We start from the raw sequence: 13,742 nt of genomic DNA on the forward strand, positions 1-13,742 counted from the left end.
GATGCGTCCACCTTACAATGAAAAGAATGTAAAGGTTATTTCCCTTTTTGCTTTGGCTCCCAGGATACCCCCCTTAGTGACTGTGTAGCCTCCATGGCAGGCATATCTGCCCCTTATTTCCCATATAATTGATATTCTCCTGAATCCTGATTTTTATTTATTTCTCTGGAAGCATATGTTTCCTGGTGAGCAATCTCACCTTCTGTGAACTTGGCGAGTACAAATAAAGACACAGATATGACCTGAATTAAGGTTTCCCGCTACAGACACAGCCAGTCGGGGTCTGGGGAGGTAGCTCTCTGCAGTGTGATTTGAAGGAAAACTGAAAGACTGCCTGGGACTGAGAGGCGTGGCCACCCCTTTGGAATATTTCTTTTTTCTTCTCCAGTTGTGGGGAAGTTGTTCATTCCCAGCAGTGGCCTTGAGGTCACCGAGGATAAACCCTGTAACGTGACTTGCCAAGCAGCGGGCTGGACCCCACCCCCAGATCTCTCCTGGAAGATTGGTGCTCCCGTGAGTCATTCAAGCTATTTCTCCATCCCGGAGCCCGGTGACCCTCAGAGCGCTGTGAGCGTCCTGTCTTTGACACCACAGGGCAATGGGACATTGACTTGTGTGGCTAGCATGAAGGGGCTGCTCGTCCAGAAGTCTTTAACTGTGAATCTTACCGTGGTGCCACTCCCCTCAGGTAAGTGAAGGCTTTTTGCTTGATGTCAAGTAAATTCTTATCGCAAGCTTATATGGTCTGTGTTGGGCCGCCTCATCTCAGTGTCTAGGAAAATCGCATGGAGATTTGATTTTAAGTAGGAATGGTAATGGAGACAAAATATTTATTATCTCAGCTGAATGACCCTGCAATTTCTCTTGCTTTTAAAATCCCATCTTCAAGTATTTCTCTCTTTTCTTACATACGAAAATCAGTAAGAATCCTGACAATTATTAGCATCAAGTTTAAGGATAAATACTTGAATTCAACGTTTTCCTCTAACTTTTCTCCGTTGTTCCGGTTTGATCCCATTCCTGGGCCAATATGAAGCATGCAAGCTCTTCTAACGTTTGAGGGGGGTGCTCATGGCCTCTCAAATTTCTTCCAATCTTAGTGGAATTATTATGTTTCATTTATTACCCAGCAGATCCACAGTGTACTTGAAAGTACCAAATTTCTCTATATTTTTTAACGTGACCTAATGACTTATGTTTAAAGTTCAGATCGCAAAGAAAATCTATTATACGGGCTCGGGCACACCCCAACCTCTAACTAACCACACACCTTGACCTTGGAGTCAGCCTGGGCCAGCAGGAAACGTGGGGGTTGGGGCTAGAGGTTGACTTTAACTCCTTCATTTTACAAAAGAGAGAAAAAAAGGAAGCCTAGACAAGTGCCATGCTTTATTCAGGTCATGCTGCTGGATGGGGCCCAGGGGAAGAGAGGCCAGGAATCGATTCTCTCTTGGTACAAATCTTTTCTCACTATGAAAACACCTTCAATTAAGACCTTTCAAAGTTCAGAACAAAGCTGCAGCCCAAGTGAGATGCTGCTGCTGATATACTAATACTAATACTACTGGTAATAAGCACTACATAGCACTTACCAAGTAAGGACTTTGTTTTAAACTTTTCAAATATTAACCAAATTAACCTGCACAACAGCTCTCTGAATGGATGCTGTTATTATTCCTGCTGTAAAGATTAGGTGACAGGGACACAGTGTTGCTTGGGATTTGCTCATGTCTGCAGAGCTAATAAGTGGTGGGAAGTGACCCTGCTAATCTCTCTCCAGAATCTTCCCACCTGTCAACCCTGCCCTCCACTGTGTGAGCAGCCACTTGGAGGGTGCAGGAGTGTCCTGGGTCTGCCAAAGCAGAGTACCCCAAACTGGGCAGCTTAAACAACAGAATGCATTCTTTCAGAGTTCTGGGAGCCAGTTGTTCAAGGTCAGGGTGTCAGCAGGGGTGACTCCTCTTGAGGTCCACGACGGAGCATCTGTTCCAGGTCTCCCCCAGCTCCCGGTGGTTCGCCGGCCATCTTTGGCGTGCCTTGGCTTGCAGATGCAGCATTCTGATCTCTGCCTTCATCGTCACACAGCCTTCTCCCTGTGTGCTAGTCTTTGTCCAAATTTCTCTTTCTTATAAGGACATCAGTCCTATTGAATTAGGGCCTACCCTATCTAGTATGACCTCAGCTTAACTAAATTGCATTTGTAATACTTGACTCTTCAAATCAGGTCACATTTTGAGGTACTAGGAGTTAGCGCTTTAACATATGAATTTTGGAGACACGATTCAACCTCCAAAAGATGGTGTGTTTGTGAATCTGCAAAAAGCCATTCAGAGCCCCAGCTATGGTCAGCACCGGCGGTTCTGTGCTCACACTGCAAGAATCAACCCCCAGCACAGTACCACACAAGCTTGCTCCACCAGAGGTGGGCCGTGGTCTCTTGTCTCCAACTCAGATGCCCCAGAGACCAGGCAGACAACAGAAATGAAAGCGTGAGTGAATACACGCGTCTGGTAGAAGACGGAGCGGAGGGAACCAGACAGTGTGCCCCAGCCACAGGGAGCAGCTGCTTCAGCTCCAGCTGGTGTTGACAACAGGAGAGGAGACCCAGGGCTGCCAGAACTTTGACCTAGTTATGGTGTATACAGCAGTGCTTTTGAGGGTAAAGGATGTAGAAATCCATGTTTTTATTATTATTTTTTTTAATTTTAAGTCGAGGTTAATTTGTTTTAGCTTATTCAATTTAAAGGAATTTAGCTCATTCTCCACCAAGACTATATAAGACTGTGAAGCTAGAGTTCAACCAGCTTGCTTTTTTATTCTAGCTTATTATTTTGAACAATTAAAAATCATCAGAAAAGTTGCAAGAATGGTTCAATAAATACCAATGTACCTTCACATACATACAACAAATGTTGACATTTTGTCATGGTTGTTTCTTTCTCTCAGTTTTTCTTTTTTCTTTCTCTTTTCTTTTCTTTCTTTCTTTTCTTTCTCTTTCTTTCTTTCTTTCTTTCTTTCTTTCTTTTTCTTTCTTTTCTTTCTTTTCTTTCTTTTCTTTCTTTTCTTTCTTTCTTTCTTTTCTTTCTTTTCTTTCTTTTCTTTCTTTTCTTTCTTTTCTTTCTTTTCTTTCTTTTCTTTCTTTTCTTTCTTTTCTTTCAGCACTTTTCTTTTTCTTTTTCTTTCTTTTCTTTTCTTTTCTTTCTTTTTCTTTCTTTTCTTTCTTTTCTTTCTTCTTTCTTTCTTTCTTTCTTTTCTTTCTTTTCTTTCTTTCTTTTCTTTCTTTCTTTTCTTTCTTTCTTTCCCTTTGTTTCACTGAGCCATTTAAGAGTTAGTTGAAGACTTTATGACACTTTACCCCTAAATATCTCAGCATGTGTATCATAAGAACAAGGCTATTGTACATAACTCTGATGTAGAAAATTTAACATTGATACAATACTATTATATACTGTACAGTCTAAATTCAAATTTCCTCAGTTCTTCTTTATAACTCCCCTCCGCCCACACTTTGCCCCAAAACAATATTCAGTCAAAGACCATACCTTCATTGCCTTTGGCTGTCTGGTCTTCTTCAGTTTCCTTTAATCTCTGACTGTTCTATTCAGTCAAAGACCATACCTTCATTGCCTTTGGCTGTCTGGTCTTCTTCAGTTTCCTTTAATCTCTGACTGTTCTCCCATTTTTTTGTCTTTACTAACATGAACATTTTTAAAAGGTTCAGGCCATTTTTGCAAGAAGTCCTTCAATATGGATTTGTCAGAGTTTTTCCAACAGACTTTGACTTAGGCTAAATATTTTTGGCAAGACATGAGTAATATCATGTGGCCAAATGATGCCAGTTTTCTTTATCGTTGGTAATAAGTTCGATTGTTTGGTCAAGGTGGTGTCTCCGAATTTCTTCATTGTAAAGGTACCTTTTCACCTTTATAACTAATGTCTAATCTGTGACTACTCTGAATATCTTGTTTCTCAGTGATCTTTCACCTAATAAGTTTTGCATTCCTTGATAAGTCATTGCCTGAATCAATCATTTCTATGGTGGTTATGAAAGAGTGATTTTCTGGTTCCAACGTTTCTCTATATTTATTAGTTGGCATTCTTCTGTAAGGAAGAGACTTCACTGTCTTTTTCTTTTCTGTTTTTTTTTTAAACAGTTTTAGTAAGGACTCGTTTTTATTATATGTTATAATCTGCTCCTGTCATTATGCATTTTGACGCTCAGCTTGCTCCAGCTTTGGCCAGTGGGAATCCCTTCCGGCTGGCTCTGGTGTCCTTTTGCCATGTCCTTATTAGTTTTTGAGCACTTGGCCCAGTAAGATGCTCTGGACACCCTTAGCATCTTCCCTGTTCCAGTCTGGAATCAGTAATTTCTCCAAGGAGCCAACCTAGCTTGCTTTTAAATGCTTTAAAAATATATAAAGTGTGGTTCAGGCTTTGAAAGGGAAGATTTAAAAAAAGTTCCATTAGCACCAAACGGAATGAAATTAACTGTTTAAACCACAACATCTTAACAAGGGAATAATGCAGCAAAGAGCTCCGATGATGCTCATAGAGATAGGCTTTGATCGGCTTGCCTGCAAAGCTTTTCTTGTGCAGGGGTGCTCAATTTCCCTTGATCAGGCTTAATTTAGCTGAATTCTTCTTAGAGTCGGACTGGCGAAGCACGTGACCTTGACTGTGGCAGTTGCAGTCCTGATAGCCACACAGAGGGGAGCACCGTGGGCACGTTGTAGGGAGTCCGACTTTATCGGACTCATTTGGAAAAGGGGAATTTGTTTCTGAATTATTCATCAAGATCCAGAGCAGCCTGTGGCTGGCTGCGCGTTGTGTGTTTTATGTAAGTTTTAGTAGCTGAAGACCTCGCTGAGGCCTTGGCTGGCAGAGCTGGTGACTAGGGACCATGAAGGAACTCACGGGAGCCCAGACTGAATGAAGCTGTGCCTGTGCCAGCTTCTTCGGGATCCGGTAAATATCTGTCCTGCCACCCATTTTCAAAAAGTGCAAAGAATTTGAGTTTGTTTCTGGAACGATCCCTTGAAGTCATCGAAAGAATGACAATGGCAGCTTAGGAAGCCTAATTGGTCGAGGCCAAAAAGTTGTAGGAAGCGTTTATTGATTCTTTAAAGACAAGCATATTGTAAAGGCAAATGCTGATATACATATATATTTTAAATCGATTTTCCCGATCCCAGAAGTAATATAAGCTTCAAGCATTCCAGATGTACATGCAACCGAAGGCCCCTCAGGCCCGTCTGGAGATCAATGCCGTCGACCCTCTGTCTGCCCACCTGGTCGGTTTTCTCTGACTTACTGGAGTGCGTGGGCTACGATGCGTCAGAACGGAGCGATCCGTGCAGGACACGTGATCGCCTTATAGAACTCGGTGACTCCTGGTTCCAGTCTTAGTTTCGTGAGAGGCGATTTCAAGAGCATACAAAAGGGGCGGGAGTGACGGATCTGGTTCGTAGCTCTGGCACTAGCTGTGAGACTTGGACACGTCGTCACTGACTTTTGGGATCAGTTTTCTTGCCTGTAAACCGAGAGGGAGAAGAACAGGGCAGACGTCCTCTCCCTTGGCCGCCCGTCAGTCTCCAGGGGACTTTGACACGTAAGGCCTAGGGGTTCTCATTTAATCTGTCTGTGTGGAGCCTTGGAATGAGCATTTTAAAAAGAGCTCCCAAATTACTCTACTGGCCAGTCAGGATCAGGGCCATCGAACTGGAAAATCCCAAAGGCCCCACCTCCCAACCCAGCCTCACGAGGTACTACTTACTTGGACCCCAGACAGCCTGGACTCAGAGGCAGCTCGCCTACTTACCCACTGTGTGACTTTGGGCAAGTCACTTAACCTCTCTATGCCTCAGTCAGCTCATCTGTACAGCTGGGGTTATAATAATACCTACTGTATAGGGTTTTGTTGGTGTGAGGAGCAAGGGGGTTAAAATGCACTTAGGACATTCCCCGCCCCAGAGAACACAGGACAGGAGCGTGAGTGATTGTCGTCATTTATTCTGATTCAGAGATCTCCCGTGTCCCTTCTAGCCAGCCCAGGAGCGTGCTTTGCACGTGCTGGTGGTGACATTTTCTATTAATCCAGTTGGTGCTGAGAAATTGTATGTGCCCTTTCAAAGCTCTGAGTTTTCCTGCGAGAGCATCTGGGAAATACTATTTTCCTTTTCTTCACAGATGGGAAAAGGACAACCTCCAGACTGAGACTGGAGTCACACAGTAAATTCAGGATCGCCATGCTCATGGGCACACAGTACCGTGAAGGGACGTAGGGAGGAAAGCGCGTGGTATTGAACTTGGACATAATCGTCCTTAGTCACTGTTTGTGGGTTACTCAGATGTAGTATCCTCACCCTGTGCAGCATGTCCGCCATTCACCTTGAATCATGCTCACACCCTTCAGTAAGGCACAGGCCAGGGGTCAGCACCCACGTAGACTCCCTATTTCCTATAAGACCTGGGCTGTATCTCCCCCAAATTGGAGGTGCAAAGTAGCAGAAGGAAAGACACAAGTTAAGCCCCTGGGGTTTTCCTGTCGTGAGCGCCCTCATTCAGTTTACCGAGCCTCTTTGCCCCAAGAGTAATCTGCATGATGAAGGGGTTGGATTATGGAAAGAGATTATTCTAAGATTCTGTGTTTTCTGTCCACTGTCACAATTTTTGACTGGCCAATAGATGGCTATTATTTATTTTTCTTTGAAGCCTCTGTAAAGGTACTCATTTAAAGAATTAACTTCATATCAAACAAAAATATCTGTGATATATATGGATATGCGTATACACATGTATGTCATCTATGATAAATTAAAAACTATTATAAAAATAAGGAAGGCTTTCCTGTGTAGCTTTGGTACCGAATTCTGCCTCCCCAGGGCACACGCACCCTGCTTTCTTTGGGCCCCACTGGAGTAGAGGGGTACGTCAGTCCCCGCTAGATGTGAAATTCCAGGCTCATCTCAGCCCCCCATGGAGAGTGGTCACAGAAAATAGAACACAAAAGAACGAGCCACGTGGGTCCCGATAGCAGCTGCCGTTTGGGTGAAGTTGGGGGCTTTTAGGTAAGTGCAGGTATCCCCTGGCTGAACCTGGTGATCGAATTAAGGGACAAGAGAGTGAGCGAGGTCACAATGCTACCTGCTCTCTTCCTCGTGTTGGTGGCCAGTGACAGAAAGGTGGCCTTTCCCTTTCTTTAAACAGGTCTTCCCGGAGGATAAGTGGCTGTCTCTGTGCTAGATTGTGTCAAGGCTGGGCTGACGGACGCTTGGCATGGTAGTCTCCTCCAGCAGGGAGGAGAACGCCCCTGATAGGGAGTATCTGAGTAAGTCAACAAGTGTGTTGACGTTTTCCCATATGCATTTTAAGACGATCTCTTAAATCCTGAGCCAGACTTCTACGTGTAACCCCAGCTGGCTCCCTTATTATGAAAACTGCTAATAATTGCAAACTTCAGTTTGTGAAAAGTTCATGAGACTGGGTTTAGGATGACCGCAGCACTCTTGAACCTGTGCGTCATATGTTATAGTGTCCTCGGCACTTTCGCACGCATCTCTTGAGTCTCTGATCAGCCTGGTGGGGCAAGAATTGTTACAAGTGAGTGAGCCAGAGGCCAAGGGAGCACAAGTCAACAGTGGTCATGAGATTTCACTGGTTCCATTGACACGAAGCCTGAAACTCTTTGTCAGTCATGAAGCTTCCATGCAGTGGTCTGATTCTAAACTCTAGATTGTGAATATCGTAAAGGCAGGTAATAATTTTATTATCACATCTGTGAGAGGGAGAGCATGGGAGCATCCTGTTATGTGGCAGGTTGCTTGAGCAGTGTTTACATTTTGGCCGCACATCAAAGATTCTTAAAGTGTGGGTCACCAACCACCTGCATCAGAATCACCTGGGCACCATTCCAGACTCCCCTGACTTGGCACCACTGGAGGTGGGCTCTGAATCTGCATGTGCAACAAGCTTTCCAGGTGACAGGTGATGTTTGGGATTCTGCTTTCTGCGGAGCGAGGGGGTAAGCCGCGTTACTCTGCAGATGTGAAGGGACTGGCTTGTTTTAGAGCTCCACTTCTGGGGCCACAGAGAGGTGGCTTGGGAAGGGTAGAATTCTGTCTTCTCTTCCTTCCTTCATTATGATAATCTCTTTCCTATTCTATTCTTCAGCTCATTTAGAAAATGGTGATGTAGAGGCCCCATATCCACCCATCCACGCACCCATTCACCCATCCACCCATCACCCATCCATCCACCCATCCACCCATCCCCATCCACATCCACCCATCACTCCATCCCCCATCACACCTACCCCCTCACTCCATTCCATTGCCCACACCACTCCTTCCATTCACCTACCACCCATCCAGTCAGCATCATTATCATCCATCCATCCATCCATCCATCCATCCATCCATCTATCCATTTATCCCTCCATCCAAGGTGCGCAGTATGTGCCAGGTAGTCAGAATATAAAAAAAATAAGGCACAGTTCTTGACCTTGAGGGGATTCGATCTAGTTTTCATAGAACAGATGTATAAGAGGAAATGGAAGTGACAACAGTCAATTCCATAGACATTTAGGATGGCAATGAATGTGAGATGTTAAAAAGAAGAGAAGGAAATTTAAAAAACCATCATAGGAAATGCAGAGAAGCTTTGCGTAAAAGGCAGAAGACAAATACCATTTCATATTATATAATTCTTCAAAGCTCAGTGTTCTCTGAATTTTAGCGCTTGCTTTGAGGTAAGGCTGCATTATTCCTTGCTTGTCTGGGAGTCAGCGTTCAGGTGGTTGATGACTGTAGACACCAGAGCACCAGTCACCCTCTCTAACCATCCCTCCAGCTTATTCTGAGCATTTACCTGTGACACAGGAGTAGCGAACTGTGATTTTACAGTCAATTTCCAAGGCAGACTCTCCATAAGAACATCCAAGAACTGTTTGTCCACTATAACCTCTGGTTTCAAAGTGCTGGGTGGCCATCGATTTAAAAGCAAACTTGATCTTCCTTTATAGGAAGTCTGTCATTGGAATATTTTTAGTGACTTGCATCTAATGGCACAGACACTGAGATGCCACCCAGGCACTGCGGGTTGAGTGGCCGACTTTATCGCAGTCCACGTTTAAACAGATCAACTTTGATGTGTTTGATGTCCACGTGGTTTGGTGGGGGGAAGAGGCGAGGGCTCTCGGTAACGTTGGTGCTGTAGAAACAGCGGCCGAGCGGCTCTGTCCACCAGGACTCTGTGATGAAGATGTCCCGCGCCTGTGGCACTTGAGCCCTGGCGATGTGGCCGGTATGGCCGTGGCACTGAGTATTAATCGTATCTAATTTTAATTACTTTAAATTTGAATTCAGTAACCGCATGACACGTGCTGGATAGCTCTGGCTAAGACATGGCTGTGACGAATCAGAATGGCTTCCCTCTTTCCTTCTCTCCCCGCCCCCTCGCGTGTCCTGCTTGCCCTGCCTCCCTTAGCCCTTGTGTCTCCCAACTCCGTGATGATGGACAAAACAAGAGGGCAAAGTGGACCCTCAGGAAGGCGGCTCCTGAAGACCCAGGCGAGAGCAGTGACTAGATGGGAAATGAATTCCGTGGGTGGGGACCGGGTGGTATCAGAGCGAAGGCTTGGCACCAGGTTCCTTCAGGAGTGTCCTCAACGTGTCCTGATTTCCTCTGGGTGCTGGACTCTCACGGGTGGGGACGTGGATGTGAGAACCGCATATCGGTCTCGTCTAGCAGTAGCTGTTCAGTGAGCAGTCCTTGACTGAAGGAAGGGTGTCTGAGCACAGCGATCAGCATCCAGTGAGGTCGCTGCTGCCCGGCCCAGTCTGACCCACCTCTCAGGAGTGTCAGGAGTCGGGGAGGCGCACGGACCCGGTGACTCAGCAGGTGTTTACTGACAGCAATCGGTGCTGGAAGGTACTGCAGGGGAGCGACTATGCAAGCATACCGAGGGGGAAGTTGGCCTATGACAGCTAGCCATACCAGGCTGGATAGTCAGAATAGTCATAATAATATTATTAGGAAAACACAGTCTAACTTAGAGTGTGGCAGAACCGAGACAGTGGAGAGCATCCCTAAAATATTTGTTCTCTTTCGACCTTATAGGCAGTCAACCAGGTACGTCATTGCCTACCTGGGCCATCGTCTTGCTTGCAGTATCTCTCTCATTGCTTTTGATCCTGATAATTGTTCTGATTATAATATTCTGCTGCTGTTGTGTCTCCAGGAGAGAAGAAAAAGGTAATTTTTTTGTTTATTCGTTATAGATCTCTATAAACTTTTGAACTTTTGGTACAAGAGTTGAGGTTCATGAATCGTCAGCTCTTTCAAAAGATGCATTGGCTTTCGGAGTCTCTGAAAGGAGATTTGTGAAATTCGCAGAGAGGGGAAGGACTTTCTTAAGGAAGGAAGCCATTCCTTTGGGGCCTGATGCAGCCCATCTGGGATAGTGGGTTACGGGGTGGACCACCAAGGACATTGACTGTTTCATTTTTGCGTTTATTTGCAAGGATATAAGGCTATTGTGATCTGTCATTCAGAGGTTATGTTTTTTTCTAGAAGAATGCTGACCCTTCTGAGCACATTCAAAGATTGTTTCCTATTTTAAAATTCCAAATCTCCCTCTGCTCATGTTGGAGTCGCGTGAAAAGAAAAAAAAAGGGCATTCTGTTCACAAAAATAGTACAAATAAAATTAATTAAATTCATTACACATTACTTTTGAATGAGTCCTTTTGAGACAGTCCGAGAATGCGAAGGCAGTGGTCTCCTTGGGGGGTCCGGCACCACTTGGGTTGGGCTTTTTATAGAGTTTGGCAGTTTGTGACTTGAGAAACCGCAGGACCTTCGGCACGGGGACAGCTTGGGATTTTCCAGGTGGAGAAGGTGTGTATCCATCCTTATCTTTCTCTTGTAAAACCTTCACCTACTTTTTTTTTTTTGAATATTTTTTGCAGTTTGATTATTTTTATTAAAATCAGAACTTTGATGTTAGGTCACATGTCAGTTTAATGGCATTTTAAATTTTATTAACGCTGACTGCCATTTGATGAGCACTTTTTGTGTGTGCTGGGCATCGTGTGAAGTAGCTCTTTTCCATGAAATATCGCTCTTAGTGAGATATTCCATGTACAGTGCATAATCTAGCCTTGACTAGGCCAACGGTCTAGCCTTAGCTCCTTCATGGAGTTTGTTTCTGATTGGGGAATTAATTCTGTGATATAACTTTATTCCCTAGGAAACAGAAAATAAAAAACTGTGAACTCCTGTTGACCCAGATATGATAGAAATTTGTGTTCACCTGGGACTTACCCTATGTGCCACAGATGGATTACTTAAATAAAAATGACTGCATTTTAAATGAAAACTATTGGATAACTTCAATATTAATTCAGAAGTGACTAGGATTGTTCAGTGCTTCCAGATGATTATTTTCAAACTAGCTATTGAAGTGTCACCGTAGAACTTCCTGGGTATTCAGAACGTGCTCCTCTTAGGCCTTTGTCTGCTCTGCATTAGCCTAGTAAGAAGGTTTGTGACATTGGTGGCCCACGGAGGATGTGCAGAAACACGATTCTCTGATTTTTAGCTTCCTCATTTACAAAACGGGAGTAAGTACTGTCCTTTAAGTCGGTTGCGAGAATTAACGAACTAATTTTTAAATGTTTTTGTGATCCATCCAAAATGTTATCCTTTGTTTAACTTGGAGATGGAAAACCCATGTAAGTGTGAGCTGTTTTTTTCCCTTGGTTTGTAACTGGTCCAGGTAAGGGCCATAAACAGGGCCTGTGACAACATACTCACTATGCCTGCCCCCACCGGGTACGACTCACAGTGGACACTATGTTTTACCTTGACATAAATGGAAAGAATCCAATGAAGACTTGGATTACCCCTTGATAATTATTTCCATGCTTAAACATATTTAACATCAAGTTTTTTCAAGGGTATTTCCTGGTGCCCTGCTTTGCTGGTGCCTGGAGAATTCTTGGTGCTCTCACTGGTTAGTCGGGGACTGACTAAGGATGGTTGAGGACCCCACTCAGCGCGGCCTGGTGGCCTTGGAGTCACAGCTTCTAGAGCAGGGGGACAGAGAGCCTGTCTCCTGCAGCCTGGCCCTTATGGGAAAACCAGCGATACTCCCCTCTTACTGGAGGGGAACCGATCTCTCTCCTTCAAATAACATTGCTCCTGAACTTCAATTTGGGGTGTGAATCGGCAGATGTTATTAGAACTGAAAATAAGTGGGCACATTGTCTAAAAAAATAAGGACATGCTTTTTTAGCTCTCATGAAGCTTGATGACTAGAAGCCTTAGACAGGAAAGCAGAGTTGCAGAGAACACTGGCTTTTAAGGCAAGATGGGTGGGGACTGGTGTGTGGCTGTTACTCCCCATTTTCAGGTTCTATTATGTTCTCCGGTCCCAGAAACCATCGACTGAAAGCATTAGCAATTTGAGAACAGCCTCGGGGGTGGTGAACCCAGCCGTAGGAACTGATACCGTTAGTACATCAAAAATGTATCTAAAAAAATACAGGGCTTAACAGTATAATTCCTTATCTGTTGAAAATATGGTAATGGTAATCTAATGGTCTCTAGTCTGTTAGATGATCACACTAACACCTGCCCCTCGGGTTGTCATAATGATGAAATGAGGTGCTACCTTGCACGGCGCTGGCATGATGCCAGTACACAGTAACTAATGAATGACAGCAGGATGGGGAATGATGCCTTTATACTCTAGCCTGTCAAATTCAATATTTGCGAAGTATTAGTGAATTAGGGACCTACCCTATTTCAGGTACCCAGGGGTTATTTCTATTTATGAAAGTAGATAATGACTTCTATTTTCCTTAAGCTTGGAAGTCATTCGATAATTCTGTGTGTGGAAACTTGATACCCACCAATACTCAGTAATGTAATAAAATCAGGAGATTTATAAAAATCAGTGAGATTTTATTTTCAGAGTCACTGTCCTGATTTTGCTGTTGTTTTTTTTTCTTTCTAGAATCTAGTTATCACAATGAAGTAAGGTAAGTTTGACATCACCTCAATTTTCTGAAAACAAACAAACAAATGAAAAACAACCAAACAATACCAATACCACCACCACACACACAATACACACACACACACACACAACTGTGGCATTTTAGAGTTACGTTACTCAAAATGAGGTACTGAAAATGGACAACTCTAAAAAACACACATGCCAATCACAAATTCATAATGCGACATTGTAGAATATGGTAGGTGTGTCGCTGCTGTGTGTGCTCAACTTGCTCTCGCCACCTAGAAGGGAGATTTTCTGCTTGGTGTCTGGCGTTTGCAGCTTTTTTTCACAAGAGGGCACTATGCACCGTGACTGGTGTCCCTCCTGCTTAGAGTCATGGCTAGGGACTCAGGGACCATTTCAAAGATATTGAAGAGCCAAGCAGAGGTTCCGCTGGAATTTCTGGGGTGACGAGAGCAGCGAGACGAGCTGAATGGCTTCAGGCACGGGGAACTGACCCGGCAGACAAGTTAGGTAGCGTTCACTGCTTGTACAGGCGACGGGAGGGCACTGAAAACTTCCTGCCATTTCCACAGGCGTCCAGAGGTAGCTATGTGCTCTTTTAAGGTAACCATGCCAAGGATTTACAGTACTACAATAACCAGCTGCCATGTCTGCCATATTTACATAACTATAAAGGCACTAGGGGAGGGGCTTTTTAGATGGCAGTGGATTCACGG

At 44.2% G+C, this 13,742-nt stretch overlaps 1 protein-coding gene across 4 annotated transcripts in view; it reads left to right on the top strand.

Annotated features, from left to right (window-relative positions):
- IGSF5 (immunoglobulin superfamily member 5) overlaps positions 1–13,742 on the top strand; it is a 37,068-nt gene that overhangs the window by 14,620 nt on the left and 8,706 nt on the right. For 3 of the 4 annotated variants that reach the window (XM_039857391.1, XM_039857388.1, XM_039857387.1), the window contains 3 exons: positions 389–688; positions 10,117–10,251; positions 13,018–13,042. In XM_039857391.1, coding sequence (XP_039713325.1) covers positions 389–688; positions 10,117–10,251; positions 13,018–13,042 — 460 coding nt within the window. The remainder of the gene's footprint in view (positions 1–388; positions 689–10,116; positions 10,252–13,017; positions 13,043–13,742) is intronic. The other variant, XM_039857390.1, reaches the window with a different exon arrangement.

Source organism: Pteropus medius, unplaced genomic scaffold, assembly GCF_902729225.1.
Source record: "Pteropus medius unplaced genomic scaffold, Ma_sr-lr_union100, whole genome shotgun sequence".
NCBI lineage: Eukaryota > Metazoa > Chordata > Mammalia > Chiroptera > Pteropodidae > Pteropus > Pteropus medius.